The following is a 20448-nucleotide window of genomic DNA, read 5'->3' on the forward strand; positions in this document are numbered from 1 at the left end:
GGATTCTGTGTCTCCCTCTCTCTCTGCCCCTCCCCCACTCATGCTCTGTCTCTGTCTCAGAAATAAACATTAAAAAAAAAAAAAAAGAAATGTCTTTGTTATTCATGGTGGACCCCTCTGATCACACCTGAGTTTATACTTAACGAGGTGACTCCTGGTGGGCCCTAGAGAGATCTGGATGGGGCTGGCCCTGCCAGAGAGACTAACCACAGAGTGGAGTTGGTCTGACCTCCTGATGGGAGGGGAAGATGGAGAATGAGTTCAGTCACATCACGTGGCCAATGAGTCATTCAGGTGTATGTAACACGAGCACAGGGAAGACACTGGACGCTGAAACTTGGGTCCCCTTCTGGTTGGTGACACACAGTGATGTGCTGGAAGGGTGACACATCCTGAGACACAGACGAATTGTGTTTGGTATCCTCTCAGACTGTGCCCTGTGTGTCCCTTCTTTTAGCTGGTCCTGATCTATATTCTTTAGAATAAAAAGTAATTGTAGGTATAGTGCACTCCTGAATTTGAGTTGTTCCAGTGAATTAGTGAACTTAAGGGGGTAGCAGGAGCCCCTGAGTTCGCAGTCAGTGGTCCCAAGCGTGAGGGGCTTGGGGGCCCTGGAGCTTGCATCTGGCGTATGAAGTGAGGGCACTGACCTTGAGTAGCTAAGTGTCTGGACTACCCACCCACCGGCCCCTGGAGCGGTTTTATAGTTCTCTACATTCCTCTTTGGGAGCAATTTCAATTGTAAAGCTGCAGCAGAGGAAGAGAACAGTGATGTTCCTAATAGACTCTATTGCCCTCTAAGCAATAGGGCCAGCCCCATATGTCTGCCGTGCCTTCCACCTGGAGGGGGGCGAAGGGGGGCCCTGGAGCAGACCAAGCCCCAATTCCCCCCCAGTCTTCTGTAACCGTGCACCACTAAACCACCCCTCCTGTACACCTCAGATCTGCACCTGCAATCGGAGCCCGGGGGACAGAGGCACATGCGGGTGATAACTAAGTGCCCACTGGCCCATTGAGCCACGACTCCTGCCAAAGCTTCCTGCCATTTGTAAACCAGAATTAAACCACAAGTCGTCCTAAATATGAAAAAAAAAAATGGGTCAACAGAGTCACCTGAGGGAGTCTGGCCACTTGTCCTCTGAAATACTGCTTAGCAGTTTCTGAAATGATCTAAAGAGTTCCACTTTGCTGATTTGGGATCTGTTTGGAAAGACAAGACAAAGAAGATTTTTAATGAGTGTTTGATATACACCAGGCCCCTGTCAGGGACACCGGGCTTCCCCTGGTATCTTTCTTAAATTTGAACGTGCAGGAATGCCCCCCCCGCCCCTGTTCTTCACATGAAGAAAATGTAGACCTGATTGGGGTGAGGTTAACAAAGTGAATCTCCTCTTAAGAAATGTCATCAGCCGTGAAATCATGAAGGTGACAGTCTCAAATGGGGTGACAACAGAGGTGGGATTACTAAATTCCCCCCAGGACCCCTGCCAGCCATGCTGGGCTACTTCTTCCTAAGGGCGCCGGCCCTGTGGGTGATACCGCTCACGACACTGAAGCTGGGTTTCAGGCTTGAGTGGTGCTCCCCACGTGAACCACGGTTACAAAGTCCACTCGGACAAGCACCGGAGGCAGAGCCTCCAGACTCCCCTGCGGGCACTGTGGGCCTTCCTTTGCTTCTAACATGAAGCTTCGTGCAGGCCACAGCTCGGGACAGTGAAGGAAGTGAGTGCGGATTCCTCACCAGCCCAACTGGGCTCTCCTGGCTCTGCCCATCCAGGCTGTCGGGATCTGGACCGTGTGCGCCTCCTTCTTTCCTCGCTATACGTGGTTCACGAGCTGATGCAGAGGCAGACGTGTGTGCCAAGAAGGTGCTGTCTCATCTTTACACACCATACCCTTCCCCGTCCTCACAGACTGTCCATGTGAGCTGTCCATCAGCTCGGACCCTGTGGCCACAGTAGGTATATGTGAAGTAGGGAAGTGTACGTTCTGCCAGAGAGTTCCCTCACCTGGCGGGCACTGAGGCTACAATGCAGCAATCATCGCTTAGCGGGGGTCCTGAGCCCTCACACTCTCCCTGGGCTTGAACTGGGCCCGAGTGGCTGCCGGCGCTTAGGAATGTAAGGTTCCTTTAAAGGTAAAAAGAAAACCCAAAGCCAAGAAACTAATGAAACTTATCTCATTAACAGATTAAAAGAGAAATGTAATGTCATTATGAGGAAAAAATGTGCAGAGAAGCACTTGTGAGAATTCAACAGCCACAGAATGATTTAAAATCTTTTAGCAAACGAGGACTAGGAAAGACAGCATTTACATTCATAAAGGGTATCATTAAAAACCTATAGCAAATTCATGTCCTTAAAATCAAGAATAAGACAAGGGCATCGAGGTGCCTGAGTGGCTCAGTCGGTTAAGCGGCCGACTCCGGCTCAGGTCATGATCTCGGCGGTCCATGAGTTCAAGCCCCGCATCGGGCTCTGTGCTGACAGCTCAGAGCCTGGAGCCTGCTTCGGATTCTGTGTCTTCCTCTCTCTCTGTCCCTCCCCCATTCGCGTTCTGTCTCTCTCTGCCTTTCAAAAATGAATAAATGTTAAAAAAAAAAAAAAAAAAAGACAAGGGCATTGCTTTCACAGCTTCTTGAGACCAGCTCTGAAAATGTTTCCAGCATTCTTCCCTCTGGAGGAACAAACAGCACTTTCTCTTATGAATGTTTCTGGCCTAAGCGAATGGCCTTGTGAGTGATGTTAAGGTATTATATCTATACAGACGGGGGATGCTGGGAACCACTCCTCTGCTGAACAAGAACTCCCTCCAGAGAAGAAAGGCCTTTCTCAAGACCTAATCAACAGCAGAACAGAGTGGCCATACTCGTAATTCCTCTGCCAATGAGACCTACTCAGTAATAACCACTCATGTCATTTGTGGAACGTAACAATCCTCCTGGCTGCTAGTTACTTCTCTCCAAGGAGCCCTGGTTCCTTTCAGCAGCAACAATTATGTTCTTAGTTAGATATTAGGCTCTCCCTGGTAAGTTGGTTGACATTGCTGGTTGGGGCATCAGAGAGCTAGGAAAATTATATATACATAAACAATTTCTTAAAGATGACACAGGTTTACGTAGGTGTTCTTAATCTAGCCCTATCTTTTAACATATTTAGGCACAGTTAGGGTTGTTGTTGTTGTTATTGTTGTTGTTTTTAACCCCTCATGCTTTTCTTTTATAATCCAATAAGCCACGTAAATGATGTCTCCAGGATGCTCTGGGGTGGAATAAGGATTTGCCACTTTAGGGACAAGAGCAAAATGAAGCTTCTTGAAAATGAGGGTCTTTTACCTGGTGTCTGTTATCATCGCGTTGTTTGGAAAAGAACACAAAGACTTAAGTATTTTCTTCTCGTATTGTGTTAGCGTATTAAATGTCTCTAACATCCGTCTGCTTTCATATGCCCCGTGGTGGTAAAGAAGGTGGTCCTAGGATGCCAGGGCTTGGGAATGAGCAGTGAGAGAACCTGCTCTCTCCCCAGCAGCTGTAACTCTTTAGAATAAAAGAAACGCTGACTCTTCTGCACATAACATGAAGCTTCACTGGGCAACTGAAGGGGAAACCAACCTTAACAAGGTGTTTGCTGCGAGCCTGCACCACATTCGCTTTCACTTCTCACCACGTTCCTGGGTGACACATACTCTTAGTTACCCTTGCTTTGCTGTTGGGGAAACGGAGGCTCAGAGAAGTAAAGTAATTTGCCCAAGGTGTCACACACTGGAGAGGAAGGGAACTAGGAATTAAACATCAGTCTCTTGGACTGCAAAGCTCCTGCTCTTTCCCCCATACACTTCTTCCCTGCAAGGAGTCTGCCTCCTAAATGGAGAGACACCTACACCGCATCAGGGACCTCAGATCATCTACTCCAACATCCTCATCTTACAGATATGGACACACGGAAGCCCGGAATGCAACTGGACTCGTTCAAAGTCATGTGGGTAACTGGAGCCAGAGCGAGCTTGGGAACATGAGGTACTCCTCATCAACAGAAAGCACTGACATATCGGGATAAGCCAGAGAATATAGCACTACAGGAGTTTGAAGAGAGGTTCCAGGAGGCAGCGAACCTGGACCTTCTGGACCTACAGCAACCAGAAGGCAGTGGTGGTTGAGCTGAACGTTCAAGGTAAAAGAGGGTGTGGACTCCTAGTGAAGAAGAGCATTTAGACCTGAGCGAAGCACAAACAGGAGCCACCGTCAGGTGGGTGGGGCCAGGGGGAGCTGCTGTGGGCCTGTCGCTGCCGTACAGCAGAGCTGGAACTCTGCAGGAAACATGGTCCCGGGGAAGGCAGGACCTGCTCTGCTCACACACCCTGGTCTGTGGCTGAGAGCTGGTCCCTTGGGAGATGCAAACAGTGGCCTGAAACTAGGAGGTCCTCAGGGGAAAAACTGGTCCCAAAACCTCCACCCCTAACAAGTTTGTTAATATCACTCAATTCAACAGCCTGGGCTAACAGGAAAGGGTCTGGGTCTGCAGACTGGGCCATCTGGACCCTGCTGAGTGGCTGCAGAGAACAAAACCTTCTTTTTTAAGGTCTAAAACTATATAAGTTATTTTTGTCTGTGTTGAGGCTGGCAAATAAGCATATTAAAAAGAAGAAACAAATCCACCTGTGAACTTTAATTATAAAATTTCTTTTTAAGGACATAGTAAAGAAATGGAAAAGCAACTCAAGAGTGAAAAGAACTACAGTTGACCCTTGAATAACATGGGTTTGAACTGTGTGGGGTCCAGTGACACAAGGATTTTTTTCAATAAATACAGTATTATACATGTCTTTTCCTTATGACTTTTGTAATAACATTTTTCTGGTTTGCTTTATGGTAAGAATACAGTATGTACTACATACAACATATGAAATACATGCTAATCAAGTGTTCATGTTATCAGTAAGGCTTCTAATCAACAGCAAGCTATTGGCAGTTAAGGTTTTGACCAATCAAAAGGTATAAATGGATTTTCAACTGTAAGGGGGGTCAGAACCCATAACCCCCCCAGGGTTATAGTTCAAGGGTTAACTATACCTGTAAAAGGTAGAAAGCCTACAACAGTCACTCAGTGGCAGCTCAGTCCATCTGAGATGTAAATGCCTTTGGTGGAGAGGCCATTTCCCTACAGCCCGTCCCAGCCACAGGCTACTGAAGACTACCAGTGGCTCACTGGGAGGGAAAAGTAGAGTAGGATCTGCTGAGCATTTAGAAGAAGAAAAACCAGTACGGCAGATGCATGACCCTTGAAACACACAGGGAGTCTCATGTCTAGCAGACTACATGTTGTACATTTCAGTCGAAGCCAATATGAAGACAAAAAGTCCTGCTCTCATGGTTGCCTTTCTGCCAGGCCAATCACTGTGGAGCTTCATAAATGATTCTTGGCTTCCAAGCTTGACCTATGAAACCAGAATCCCTAGTGGTAAAGCCCAAGAAAGTGTTCTTTTCAAGATTTTCCAGGGGAAAGAACAGTCTTTCCAAAAAAAAAAAAAAATGGTGGCAGGACAACTGGATATCCCCATGCAAAAGAATGAGGTTGGACCCCTACCTCACACCTTATAGAAAAATTAACTCGAAAGGGATCAAAGTCATCAACCTAAGAGCTGAAACTATAAAACTATGAGAAGAAAACAAAGCAAATCTTTGTGATATTGAATCAGGCAATGGTTTCTTACCTGTGATGCTAAAAGCACAAACCACCCACGAAAAAAACAGATTAAACAGACTTCATCAAAATTTAAAACTTCCATGTTTTAAAGGACACCTTCAAAAAGTGAAAAGACAACCCGCAGAACTGACAAAAAATACGTTCAAATACATCTGTGATAAAGGACTAGTACCCGGAATATATCAAGAAACCTTATAACTCAACAATAAAAGATAAATAAAACCAAGTTAAAAAATGGGCAAAGGATCAGAATAGGTAGTTTTCCAAAGAAGATATACAAAGAGCTAATAAGTATATGATAAGATGCTCAACATCAAAAGAAGCTCAAACAATTATTAGGGAAATGCACAGCAAAACTACAATCATATAGCACTTCACACCCACAATGACTACAATAAAAAGAGACAATAATGAGTGTCGTAAAGGATATAGGATAATTGAAACCCATACATTGCTGGTAGGAGTTTAAAATAGTGCAGCTACTATGGAAAACAGTTTGGCAGTTCCTCAAAAAAAGCAAAAACAAAAAAACCTCCCGAGGTTATCATATGACCCAGCAATTCCATTCCAAGGTATACCCAAGAGAATTGAAAACATACGTCGACCTAAAAGATTCTATAAATGTTCGCAGCAGCATTATTCCCACAGCCCCAAAGTGAAATAACCCAAATATCCATTAACAGAAGCGTGGAGAAACAAAAAGTGGTCAGATCCAGACAATGGAATGTAGGAATGAAGGACTGATACATGTTACGACATGGATGAGCCTTGAAAACTTAGGCTAAGTAAATTAAGTCACATACTGTATGATTTCATGTAGTGGGAAGTCCAGAACAGACAAATCCACAGACATAACGGAGATTCACGGGGCTGGAGAAGGGCATGGGGAATGACAGCCAGTGGGTGCGGGGTTTCTTTTTGGGGAGATGAAAACGTTCTGGAACTAGATAGTGGTAACACACGACTGCACAGCCACCATCTCCTTCTGCCCCAATACGCTGTACCTGGCCTGAAGGCACCTGATTGCCTTCCGTGTTGTTCCCTGTGGAAAGCCATTGGCAGTGACATCCAGCGGCTGCTCAGGAACCGCACTCCAGCTGATGGCTATGAAAAGACAAGATTCTGCAATTAAGACCGTTCAGTTTCCTGTGAACATCAGAGGTGTTTTAACAAAAATATTTCCCTGCGTCTGCAGATTCAGGAGAGTTGGACATGACATCAGAGTCAATGGTTGCCACTGTGATGGATGGCCTCCAGAATATGGTAATATAAAGAGGTTGTGATTCATCACCATCATCATCAAATCTAATAACCATTAAGCATTTATCATACGCTGGACACAAGGTAATTGAATGAAATAGAATTTCTCATTTAATCCTCATAACAGCCCTAATAAAGAATGACAGACTTTTCTTCCACTCCTTAATCCCCATCACCTATTTTCCCCATCCTCCCCCATTCCACCCTCTGGTAACCATCAGTTTGTTCTCTATAGTTAAGAGTCATTCCTTGGTTTGTCTCCATTTTTTCCCCTTTGTCATTTGTTTCTTACTTCCACATGAGTGAGATCATATGGTATTTGTCTTTCTCTGACTTATTTCACTTAGCATAATACTCTCTAGCTCCATCCATGCTGTTGCAAATGGCAAGATTTCATTTTTCTTTTATGACTAATATTCATTGTGTATATACACTACCTCTTCTTTATCCATTCATCTGCCAGTGGACACCTGGGCTGTTTCCATAATTTGGCTACTGTAAACACAGGAGTGCATGTATCCCTTTGAATTAGTGCTTTTGTACTTTTTGGGTAAATACCCAGTAGTATGATTACTGGATCATAGGGTAGTTTTATTTTTAATTTTTTTAAATCTTTTTTAAAAAATGTTTATTTATTTTTGAGAGAGAGAGAGAGAGAGAGGGGCAGAGAGAGAGAGGATCCAAAGTGGGTTCTGCACTGACAGCAGAGAGCCCGATGTGGGGCTTGATTTCACCACCTGTGAGATCACGACCCGAGCTGAAGTCGCATGCTTAACTGAATGAGCCACCCAGGTGCCCCTATTTTTAATTTTCTGAGGAACCTCCACACTGTGTTTCACAATGGCTGCACCAGTTTGCATTCCTACTAACAACAGTGCAAGGAGGTTTCTTTTTCTCCACAGCCTTGCCAACACCTGTTTCTTGTGTTGTTGATTTTAGCCATTCTGACAGGCCTGAGGTGATAGCTCACTGTAGTTTTGATTAGCATTTCCCTAATGATTAATGATGTTGAGCATCTTTGCACATGTCTGTTGGCCGTCTGGATGCCCTCTTTGGAGAAATGTCTATTCATGTCTTCTGCCCATTTGTTAAAATTGGATTCTTTACGAAATGATATTCTTACCTAAAAATGAAGAACTTGAGGCTAAGACAGGATAAGTAAGTTGCCCAGAGTCACGGAGAGCATGAACCTGACCTAGGGTGGGTGTTTCCCAAGCCCACGCTACATTTTTTTAAAATTTTTTCAATGTTTATTCATTTTTGAGAGAGACAATACGAGCGAGCGTACAAGCTACGAGCAGAGGAAGGGCAGAGAGAGAGGGAGACACAGAATCCGAAGCAGGCTCCAGGCTACGGGCTGTCAGCACAGAGCCCAACGCAGAGCTCGAACCCACAAACCGTGAGATCATGACCTGAACCGAAGTGGGTCGCTCCACCAACTGAGCCACCCAGGCACCCCCCAAGCCCACACTATTGACCACTGAGGTAATAAACTGCCTTCCCAGGCTGGGTGGACACAGCGTCTCCCAGGCCACCCCACGGTCTGGGGAAAAGTCACTCCAGGGCAAGGGGAACCAGGATACCTTACCTGCGCCACAAGGAACAAGTCGGCCTGGGCTGTCAGCCCTTTTTGCCTGCACTGCGCCGCGGCTCTGTTCAAACAGTAAACCGGACTGCTGGATTGTCACTTCTTGAACTCCAAAGCCTTTGGGTAAAGCTGAGACGTTCTGACACCTAATGTGAGGGAAAATGCATTTGGTTTAGGCCCTCTGTTCGAGGAAGAGAATATGGAGGACCGTGGACCACTTCACCCCTGAGTCTCGGCGAGAGGGCATAACAGAACAGAATCTAGATCATATGAACCTCATGGCTGAAGGGAGATCCCTTCCCATCACTCTGAAGTGAAAACGATGAACTGAGTCACCACCCCTCAGTGACTTTAGTGACTCCAAACTCCACTCCTGGTACTGGCTTTGAAAGATGTGAAAACCTTAAACAGAAATATTAACTTGTGGCATCTGTTTCCTAGGGAATCCTTCACACACACCAGAAACCCAAACCATACTATAATATAAAAGTTTCATTTTTTCCTTTTGTATCTTTCACACAATCTACTGAGGAGACAGCAACTTTAAGGTCTCAGAACGGGGAAAGCACAGGAAACTCAGAAAATATCTTGCACACAGTGCCTAGAGTTGCCTTTTTAAAGTTTATATATTTATTTTGAGAGAGAGAGGGTGCACACGCACGTGAGCATGAGTGGGGGGAGGGGCAGAGAGACAGAGGGAGGGAGAGAATCCCAAGCAGACTCCATGCTGTCAGTGCAGAGCCCGATGTGGGGCTTGAACTCATGAACTGTGAGATCATGACCTGAGCAGAAATCGAGAGTCCGATGCCTAACCGACTGGGCCACTGAGGCACCCCTGGGTTGCTTTATTTTTTAAAAAACATCTTATTGGGGGGCACCTGGGTGGCTCAGTCAGTTGGGTGTCTTACTCTTGATTTCGGCTCAGGTCATGATCCCAGGGTCGTGGGACTGAGCCCTGCACTGGGCTCTGCGCTGAGCATGGAACCTGCTTCAGATTCTCTCCCTCTGCCCCTCTCCTGGCTCGCACATGCTCTCTGTAAAACAAAATAAAGTAAAAAGAAAAACCCAACATCTTATTGGGATGTAATTTATATATCATAAAATTCATCCACTTAAAGTGTAAAATACATTTTGTTTTTGGATATTCACAGAATTGTGCCAACTTCACCACAGTCTAAGTTTACAGTTTCATCCCTTCAGTAAGAAACCCTGCACCTGTTAGCAGTCACTCCACATACCCTTCTCCAGCCCTTGGCACCCACGAATCCCCTTCTAGATTTGCCCGTTTAGGACATTTCTCTACATAAAATCATACACTATGTGGTTCCTCTCACTTGGCATAAAGTTTTCAAGGCTCATCCGTGTCGCAGCTTGTATCTGGCCTTCACTCCTTTTTGGGGCTGATATTCCACCATAACAGTCCACCCCCTTTTGTTTATCCAGCTGACGCACACTTGGGCTGTTTCAGGTTTTGGCTGCTATGACCTACCTTGCTATGAACATTCGTGTACAAGTTCTTATGTGGATGTATATTTCCATTTCTCCTGGATACGTACCCAGGAGTGGAATCAGTGGGTCACACCCTGCAGCTGCCCCCTGGACTGAGCTTCAGGGGAGCAGCACATCTGACACGACAGGCTTCCCCTCCAGCCATGACCTCATCCTGCCCTCAGTTACCACAGCCTTAATTGGGTCTGGCTGCCCTTCTTTAGGGAGACCACACTTCGGTGATGATGCTTTGTCTTTTATCTTTTAAAAAATTAACACTGATGTTGATCGTTTTTAAAAATTATAACTATATATATATATAGGTACTTCAGGAAAATTAGAAAACAAGAGTAATTGCAAAGAAGAAAAAAACACCCATAATATCACAACTCAGAGGTAATCATTCTAATAATTTGGTACATATTCTTTGACAGTTTTTTTTTTCTATGTGCACATATACTTTAAGACCAGGGGCACCTGGGTAGCTCAGTTGGTTAAGCATCCAACTCTTGATTTTGGCTCAGGTCATGATCTCACAGTTTGTGGGTCTGAGCCCTAAGTAGGGCTCTGTGCTGACAGTGTGGAGCCTACTTGGGATTCTCTCTCTCTCTGCCCCTCCCCTGCTCACATGTGCTCTCTCTTTTAAAATAAATATATAAAGACCAAAATGAACTTATTGTATCTTTTGACTTGCTCTTTGAACATCATGAACATTTCCAAGTCAAATTTTCATCAATATTAGTTTTAACAAAAATCTCTTGCTGGCCGTTTCCTTTTCTTTTTTAAAAATGACTACATGGGGTGGCTGGATGCCTTAGTTGGCTAAGTGTCCGACTCTTGATCTCAGCTCAGGTCTTGATCTCAGGGTTGAGTTCAAGCCCACGTTGGGGCTCCGTGTTGCGTGTGGATCCAGTTTAAAAAAAAAAATGACTACACACAAAGCTAAATGTTTGAGCACTTTCTTAATCATTTCCTTAGGACAAACTCCTAGCAATGGAACCACTGGAACAACATGCATGGATTTCTTTTAAAGTTTTTATTTATTTATTTTGAAAGAGAAAACATGCATGTGTGAGTGGGGAAGGGCAGAGAGAGGGACAAAGAATCCCAAGAAGGCTCCATGCTGTCAGTGCAGAGCCCGACATGGGGTCCAATCCCAAGAACCGTGAGATCATGACCTAAGCTGAAATCAAGAGTGGGATGTTCAACTGACTGAGTCACCCAGGCGCCCGCATATGGATACCCTTAAGGCTCTCTGGACACATTCTCAGACTGCTTCTCAGGAAGACTGTTCCACTTGAGCCCTCCCCTCCCTGCCCTCTCACCTCCCAGTCAGAGCTCTCCGCATGGCCTCCTGGCTGTACGGGCATCTCCCAATGACCACGGCTGACAGGTAGAGAGGCTCTTCTAGAAGGTGCATCAGCAGTGCCCCCTGGCATCCGAGGACATTCCACCGTGCCAACTTGTCACTGCAGGACATGGAGCGGGTCCTGTCTCCCCGGCCTGGCTTCACCCGGAGCAGGCCCACCTGGTGATACGCTGCACCAGGCTTTCCCGAGTCTCCAGCTTCTCCAGGCACACATTTGGCTCCAGTTCTATAAACGTCCACCACTTTGGCACCACTGGGGGCCCTTCCGGTGACAGTGGCCAGTTCCTGTGTGGGGACATCAGAGCTGCTGACAGTTGGTGGGACTGGACCACTTTCCTGATTGTCCAAACTCTGACAGTGAGCCACACCATCGGGAATCCCAGGTTCAAGCCTCATCTTTTTGGTCACAGGACTACCCAGGTCTTCATAGTTCTTTTCATCTTCAGGAGTTTCTGGGTTACCACTGGCTTCTTCTGATGGCTTACTGGCCCAACGTCTACTGACGGGACAGCAGGGCTGATCTTCAAATTCAAGCATTGGAATGATGGAGGCATCCCCACCTGCAGGAGAAGGAACCCCTTAAAAACCAGTGGTTCTCAAAGTGAGGCCCCCAGACCAGCCACATCAACATCCCTTAGGAACTTGCGAGAGCTGTAGATTCTTAGGACCCACAGTGGACCTGCTGAATTGGAAACTCTGGAGGTGGTACCCACAATGTGTGTTTCAACAAGTTCTCCAGGTCATTTTGATGCAGGCTCAAGTTTAAGAACCACTGTCTTTTTCATTTTTATTTTTTTATTTTTTTAAAGAGAGAGAACAGGGGAGATGGGCAGAGGGAGACAGAGAGAGAACCTTAAGCAGGCTCCACACTCAGCCTAGAGCCCGATGAGGGGTTAGATCCCATCACCCTGGAGTCATGACCTGAGCTGCAATCAAGAGTTGGAAGCTTAACCTAAGACTGAGGGACCCAGGAGCCCTACGAAGAACCACTCTCTTAAATGGAGTTTAATTCTATTTTCCAGCTGCCCTGAGATGTATTAGGAAGACTTGTCCAAACTTCCTGAGTAAGAATCCTCTGCGACTCTATCTTATCTAGACCGAGTGAGTTAGAAACGCTGGGGTGGTAGGATCTGGAAAACTGAATACTTTAAACAAAGATCTCAAGTAATTCTCATCCCAGGAAGTTCTGAAAACATTAGTTTAGATCACGATTTGTCAACTTCCATACTACTGACATTTGGGCCAGACAATTCTTTGCTGTGGGGGCTCTCCTTTCCATTACATGTTTGGCAGCTCCTTGGTCTCCACCTACTACTAGCTACCAATAGCACCTCCCAGCCTGACCATCAAAAATGACTCTAGATGTTGCTAACTGTCCCCGGAGGAGCAAAGCCGTCCTGAGTAAAGAACTTTGGTTCACAACGAGCACAGGTTCCCCAGCACATTTTGTGGGATGTTATCCCATGAGATGGAAAACCAAAGTGGGAGGTTGATTTCATGGTTAAACATGTTTGGCAAAAATGTTTAGTTTCCCCATCTCGGAGATCTTTGTGTATGTCCTCACAGTAAAGACTCTGCAGTGAATTATATAGCTGGCATTTCCCTGCAGTCGGTTAGAGATTTCTCACCTAACTCTATGCTTAAACAGAATCAAAGAAAACCAGAGGTTAGTAAAAAGCACAGCTTCCCCGTGAAAAAGGAGCTACTTTTTCAAACACTAACCTAATGTGTGTTGCTTTTTTAAAGCATGTAAATAATACATTTGTAGTCTTTATAACCTAAGAGTGGGAAAGGCAAAAGAGGTAGATGTGGGCGTATTGCCAGAAAGGCTGGCTGGCAGGCTTCCAGAGGTCTCACAAGGTGACAGTGACTTTGGAGAATTGACTGGGGCCCACCTCCCACTCAGAAAGCTCCAGAGGCTGACTCATGCTAATCAAACTCACAAGTAAGGGCCGGAAGTAGCTAACCCAGGCACCAAATTCTCAATTAGCAATGAGGAATAAATGCCAAGGGAGCCAGATAGTCAAATTCTCCAGGTAGTGTTCTTTCCTCCTGCAGACAAACCATGCATGGGTGGACATCACATTTTAAAAGATTACCCATGAGCCCAGGACAGTTAGAACAGTGGTTCTAGATTTTGATTTCACAGACCAGTAAAATTTCCAGTAGATTTTAAGATCAACAGATTACTTTGTATTCCATCAAGTAAGATCTTTAAAAATCCTAATTACTACGATGAAAAATAAAAGAAAAATCTTATAACCTTCACATGGAAAGGAATTAGCTTTTTGAAAAACTCATTATAGTCCTGATTTTTCCCATCTGGCTATGGACCAGCCTGTGGACCACAGATTTATGTGGTCTGGACAGCCATGACCTGCAGATGCTTCTCTCTCCACAATAAGGCTACGCCTGCCATCGGGATCAGCCAAGCCCTGGCTACTCAAAGTGTGGTCCACAGGCCAACACCACTGGCATTGTGGGGACTTGGTTAAAAATGCAGAACCTCAGACTTCATCCCAGACCTAATGAATTTCAATCCACATTTTATTAAGATCTGCGGGTGGTTCATATGCATATTGTTGTTTGAGAAGCACTGAGTTAGGAAACATCCTTTGGTTCTTGGACATCCTTTGGTTCTTTGGCTTCTGCTGCTAATAACTAAGCATGGATGAGCCCTGCCTACTTCACTCTGCATGTTGTTTTTCTGGCCTTTGACTCAACCAATTATTTTCTGATAGACTCATTCTTTCTTAAGCTATATCACATTTTTGATTTGAATTATGACCAAATCTTGGCAGCTATGCTATCTCTTTAGAATGAGTGCCTGTATCTGATCAAAATGCATGTGTTAGTTTTAAAGCTTAATACTCAGAGAACAATAGTCTGCTCTTATTTCAAAGGATTTAGGGTAAGGAAATTTTACTGCCATCCCTGAATTGCTGTCTACAAAGGGTAGAAATTATTTTCAATTTTCAAGACAAAAAAAGAGTGGCCACCCCTAGGCTATGCCTGGTTTTCCTGCCTAATACAACCACAGCACCTGAACATCCCCTTATAACTCATCAAAATTTAACTTAACTAATCATGACTGTCTACATTCCCTAAAAGACTCTATGAGGCTAAGCCAGGGGCTAATCTTATTCACTGCTATACATCTAGTATGTCATACTGTACTTGACAAGTAGCAGAAAATATCTGTTGCATGAATGAATGAATGAATGAATGAATGAATAGAATGAGTTTTAGCATAAATCTCTATAGAACTCAAGGCTTTGGGCTTCTAAGCTCCATTGTTGGGTTCAGAGGAGGTTTAAGCTTCACAATCCTGTTGGGAGCTGAGAACTGGGAGCTGAGCCTTTCCTTGGTAGAGAAGTGATTAGGCACAATGGCCTGTTCAGAAAAAGGCACTGTCCACTGGCTGTAGCTACACTTCAGCCAGAAGAGCTTTTTGGGAAATGCATCTATGGATAAGACAAACATAAGGAAGAAGACAATGTAACATCAACCCAAAGGCTTGAATATACTTACAGGGTGTATGGCTGGAGAAAAACACAAACAAGATGCCTTGTCTGAGTTTCCACAGCCCTCTCTGAGTTCCAGGGACAAAAATGCTATTCTCCTTCAGGGCGGCCGCCAAGTGGAGCTGATGCAGAAGGTACCTAATGGGGTGCAAGATGTTATCAGAATGAACGACCGATCACTGCGATACAGGGAAAGACTGGCTGGGTGATTGTCTAAGAAAGAAAGAGCTACTGCAGCCCAATGGGACTGGCACTGGAATCGGGAATTACGAGAATGATCTAGACCAGTGATTCTCAAAGTGTGGCCCTTGTACCAGCAGGATCAGCATCATCTGGAATCTGTTAGAAATGCGATCTGGACCTGCTGAGTCGGAATCTCTAGGGGTGGGCCCAGCGATCTGGGTTTTCACAAACCTAGGTAATTCTGATGCACATCGGGCATGAGAACCACTGTGTAGACCAGTGTTATTCAAAGAGTAGTTCACAGACTGACATGGTCAGTATTACTGGAGAGCTTATTAGAAATGCACATTCTGGGACCCCCAAGGCAGGCTAAATCAGATTGTCTGGGGATGTGGCTTTACCTTTGGAAACTCCTCCTGGCTATGACCTCAGCATGGCTATCATTGAGGATGTCTCCTGTGGCAAAGACAGGACACTAGTGAAGACATATAGAACATGGAGAAGCCCTGTTTCCTAGAAGTAGAACACAGTGGTTTCCCCCCAGCAGCCAGGATGGCCACGTAGCTCCTGGAGGACTTTGTCAGAAAGTATTGCAATGATTAAAGGCAATGCAGAGTTTCCTCAACTCAACGCTACTGTACGTTTTAGGTTAAAAAATTCTTTGTTGGGGCAGTCTGTCCTGTGGATATGTAAGATGTTTAGCAGCATTCCTGGACTCTACCAGAGGCAGGTAGCACAGTATCCCCCTCCCCCTAGTTGTAACAACCGAAAATATCTCCAACCATTGCCAAATGTCCCCTGGGGGGCAAAATCTCCCCATAGCCAAGAACTACTGATTTATAGGAAAATATCTGGAGGACAGGGGTCCAAGTCTTTTGTACTCTGGTATCACACTTCCTCTTATGGTAATATAACCTCAACAAATTCAATCCATAATGGTCCTGGAACCAGGAGGCAAGGCGGGGAAAATGAGGAAAGCAAACTTGAGAAGGAATCTGCTAACTGGAAGCAGAAGGTGAAGATGCCAGATCTCTAAGGGATTTCCATATTCTTGCTGGTGCCCAAATCTCCATTTGATTGCTTTTGGAGGCTTCAGATAAAATGTGGGGTGGCTAAGTCCGGGGGACTTCTGGTTTGAGCATGAACATATTGGCCAACTTTCAATCTACTCAGAAAGTATGTTCCTGGAGGCCTTTGCTTTCACAGTTTATTTCCATTCTTTAAATGAATTCTATGGGGTGCCTCGGTGACTCAGCCAGTTAAGCAGCTGTCTCGTGATTTTGGCTTAGGTCATGACCTCACGGTTTGTGAGCCCTGCATCGGGCTCTGTGCGGACAGTGTGGAGCCTGCTTGGGATACTCTCTTTCTTTCTCTGCCCCTCCCCAACTCATGCTCTCTCTCTCAAAATAAATAAACTTAAAAAAAAATGAGTTCTGTCCTTCCATCTGGAGTGACAGTCAGCGGGAACATTAAGGTTGGCCACCTCGGCCATACGGCCCCTTCGCTGAGAAGAGGAAAAGACAACATGGACAGTGGTTTCCAGACCCCACCTGGGCTTACCGCTCTTCCTCATTTTGGACTGGCCTATGCATTTCGTCCCCGTTCCCATTGAGACAACTTCCTTTGTCACTGAGAGGAAAAGAATGAATCATTAAGTGAGCTCTCACAATGTGAATGGTCCCCCTCCTCAGGTTTCACATCTGCAGACTCCTCCAGAGCATTCTTACAGGCTGACCCAACCGGGGGCTGTGGTTGTGGTTCTGGCATGGCCAACTCCCACCACCGGAAGGACTGCGGCACCTGGTGGAGAGCAGGGGAACATTCCCACCACTGCATCTGCCCCCAGCCAGGGCCGTCCGGCACAGCCAGGAACAATTCTACCATCTTTGACAGGGAGAGGGAGCATTTGGAGGTGGAAAGGTCTCACCTTGCACCGGTTTGTTAGCGCCGCCACAGGCCTGGTCGATGGCAGGCTGTATCTTCACCACGGCTGCTAGCAACGTCCACTCACGGTTGGGCTCAGGCTTCCCCTGCTTGGGCAGCCTGGTCTGGTAGTGCTCGTAACACAGCCACGCAATCTCATCAGCGGTCCACATGGTCTGAGTTAGCGCTGAGCCTAATCAAGAACCACAACCATCAGAAGTACAGAAAGGAGAACCAATGCGAGGTGCTACAACGTGCCTGGGTGCTTCAGGAGGCTTTTGGGGTGGCCCGCCCGCATTCATGCTGAGGTTTCTGTGCCTGGAACTCTATGGGTCACGTTCTGCTACTTCCCTGTCCCCTTTGCATTTTTTTTTAAAGTTTATTTATTGAGAGAGAGAGAGAGAGAGAGAGAGAGAGAGAGAGAGAGAGGGCACGCATCAGGGTAGGAGGGGCAGACGGAGAAGGAGAGAGAGAACCCCAGGCAGGCTCCGCACTGCCAGTGCAGAGCCCGACAGGGGGCTTGAACACAGCAAGTGTGAGCTCATAACCTGAGCCAAAGTCAAGAGTCGAGCACTTAACCAACTGAGCCTCCCAGGCGCTCCTCCCCTTTTCATTTTTAAGGAAAGATCAAAGAAGTCCCAAATCCCATCAGCCCCAGAAGACACCCTCTTTCTTAAAGCTGTTTGTTGTTGTTGTTGTTGTTGTTGTTGGATATCTGACATGAATCTATGAATCTGAACCTACTACTCAAAATAAAAGCACATGAGAGGGAAGTATTCCCCACTACTCCAACTTTCATTTGGAAAGTAAAGTATTTCATCTGCATGTAAACTATTGCAGACCTTAGCCGGCTTTGGGCAGACTCTAATCATACAAGGTTTATCTTTCTGGGCAGATGCTCTTTTCCACCTTCTTTCTCAGACATTTTATTTTTCTTTTCTCTGCCTTCTCCCCACCTCCCAGCAGAATGACTGGGAGTTTTACTCTGGTAAAACTCCACTGATGCCATCAAGAAAACAATTCTTAAATTTCTCCCGTAATGTTTTATGAGACAGAGGGGGGAAGTGACAAAGCGCAGAGCTTTCTCACCAGTCAAGTGTTCTCTCTGCAGGAGTATGTGTTAGAGTGTGGACTTTCGAGTTACCCTATCTGGGTTCCAATCCTCGCTTTGCCACCAGTTGTGTGATACTGGGTAGATGACTCATCCTGTTTATCTGTTAAAATAAGGATAACAGTAGTATTTGATCTATGGCTTATTCTGAGGATTAGTATTTATAAAAACCAATTGCTGGGGCGCCTGGGTGGCTCAGTTGGTTAAGCGTCAAACTTTGGCTCAGGTCATGATCTTGTGGTTTGTGAGTTCGAGCCCCACGTCGGGCTCTGTGCTCATGGCTCAGAGCCTGGAGCCTGCTTTGGATTCTGTGTCTCCCTCTCTCTCTGCCTCTCCCCGATTCTGTCTCTCTCTCAATAATAAATAAATATTAAAAAAAAAATCTTAAAAAAGCAATTGCTACAATATTAAGCATAATTAATGTCAACTGTGAATAATATTCCAAAAAGGAACATTTCATGTTCCTAAATGATTTGTCCTAAGCTCCTTGGGGAGCAGAGGGGCTGTAATAGCAATGTAAAGCTATGCATAAAAATCATTAAGCAGATCAGATTTGAGAGACCACTTTGCTATAAAATACTCTTTTACTCTTGACTCTGCGCTCATTCAATGATCCCATTTAGACTCAAATGTATGAAAAGCTTCTTAGTAGAAAATGAGATCATATGGTGACGGATATAGCTAAGTGTTAAAAAAAAAAAAAAAGGCTTATTTGAGTTCCAATGCATGCAATTTCTGAAAATTATGAGCCCCTGCATTGGGTCAAATTAATTAAACAAGGAGGCTACTAGACTGATGCAGCTTTAAAGCTGTGGTGGCCTGTGTAAGCAAACCATGGTCTAAGCCTGCTCACGCTTCTAGGTTACAAAAGCAAAATGCTAAAGAAAACCAAACACAAACAGCCTCCTAGGCTTTAAAATATGGCCAAACACTTTCCTTTCTTGCTGCATTTTATTACGTCTCTCTTCTGGTTCTGATCTGCAGAGTCCTCCTAGCCATTTTTGGTTTGGTGCTAACTGGAACTGATTTTTGCCCCAAAAAACTCTTTAAAAATTTTTAATATGCTTATTTATCTATTAAATGTGGAGGCCTGCTGCTGCAATAAAAAGCCATGGTAAATCAGACCACAGTGATTTAAAACAATCATCTGGCAGGGACTGACCTAAATTGTAACTTTTAAGTCAGAGATCCAGCATGTCACGTATGTCCCAAAGCAAAAGCATGGGAGATCCTAGAATCCTCCATTTCTAAGGGGCTTTTCCCCTCTCATTTCAGGGAGGTGGGAAGGTGGGGAGGGACGGGCATCACAAGGCATCAACCTGAAATTAAACCAGAGGCACATACCGCCAACTATAATAGCCAGGGAAGACAGAACTTGCCAGAAGTAACATCAACTCCTTAAGATGAAGCAGCCCAGAACTGTAGCATCATCTCATTCGCAAGGTTGTATGGATGAGCGTGCACAGTAGTTGAAATTAATGTTTTGTTAAACTTGGTCCCCTAAAATTCAAATACATTCTCCTATATCTTGAGTAACTTCATAGGAAACAATAGCTCAGTTAAACAGGCATTTCTTTGCCCACAATATCGCACATTACAACAGGTGCAAGGAGCGTTAGGAATTCTCCTTTTCAAAGAAAAGTTAAAGCAAGTCGGCTGCCAGGGGAGAAAAGGTTTTCGCCTTAGGCCCCCCTCCTCAATACTCTCGGCCGCGGCCCCACCTCGGTCAGCTCTAGAATAGATTGGCACCCATTGTGCAAGTTACAGGAGAGGCTCTGGGCCTGAGAAGCAGAGCCCCGGCGCGCGACTGCCTCCTCGGGTGCTGTGGACGCTGCCGTGAGGTCACACACCCCGCGCCCACCCGCAGCGGACACCGGCACTTCCGGGAAGCCAGCCGCCCTTTCCACGCGGGAGACACGATCCTCACAACCGGTTCGGACAAATATGGGCTGGGGAAGTTAGACCGAGGGCAGCTCACCCAGCAGGGTTGGGGCCTCCCACATTCGCGCGCCCTCTACCCCGCTACCTCTTCACCTCCCAGACGCTCCCCTCCCACCTCCAATGTGCGCGCCCTGGGAAGGAGGGAGAACAGCCGGCGTAGCGGACGTGATGTCACAAAGAGGCTGGTCTTTCAGGTTCCGCCCCCAAAGGCGCGCGGTGCACGCTGGCCCTTGTAGTCCGACTGGTTTGGAGCGGGGGACTGTGGAACTGAGGTTAATAATCCAGCGTGTTGCGGCGCCCGGGTGGTTTAGTTGCTTAAGCGTCCGACTTCGGATCAGATCATGATCTCAGGGTTCGAG

The 20448-nt window shown here is 45.8% G+C and overlaps 1 protein-coding gene across 9 annotated transcripts in view; it reads right to left on the reverse strand.

Moving 5' to 3' along the window:
* Nucleotides 1-20228, reverse strand: part of ADAT1 (adenosine deaminase tRNA specific 1) — a 44118-nt gene extending 23890 nt beyond the window's left edge. For 3 of the 9 annotated variants that reach the window (XM_078438998.2, XM_078438997.2, XM_078438996.2), the window contains exons 1-9: nt 20127-20228; nt 17042-17230; nt 16675-16743; nt 15516-15570; nt 14939-15069; nt 11364-11967; nt 8551-8696; nt 6707-6806; nt 1114-1200 (exon numbers count right to left, since the gene is read on the reverse strand). In XM_078438998.2, the coding sequence (XP_078295124.1) occupies nt 1114-1200; nt 6707-6806; nt 8551-8696; nt 11364-11967; nt 14939-15069; nt 15516-15570; nt 16675-16743; nt 17042-17230; nt 20127-20151 (1406 nt within the window). In that variant the 5' untranslated portion in view covers nt 20152-20228. Of the gene's footprint in view, nt 1-270; nt 476-1113; nt 1201-6706; nt 6807-8550; nt 8697-11363; nt 11968-14938; nt 15070-15515; nt 15571-16674; nt 16744-17041; nt 17231-19492 lie in introns of those variants that run through there. The other 6 variants (XR_013552535.2, XM_078439002.2, XM_078439000.1 and 3 more) reach the window with 4 other exon arrangements.
* Nucleotides 20229-20448: the final 220 nt, after the last annotated feature.

Source organism: Panthera onca, chromosome E2 (assembly GCF_046562875.1).
Source record: "Panthera onca isolate mPanOnc1 chromosome E2, mPanOnc1 haplotype 2, whole genome shotgun sequence".
Lineage (NCBI taxonomy): Eukaryota > Metazoa > Chordata > Mammalia > Carnivora > Felidae > Panthera > Panthera onca.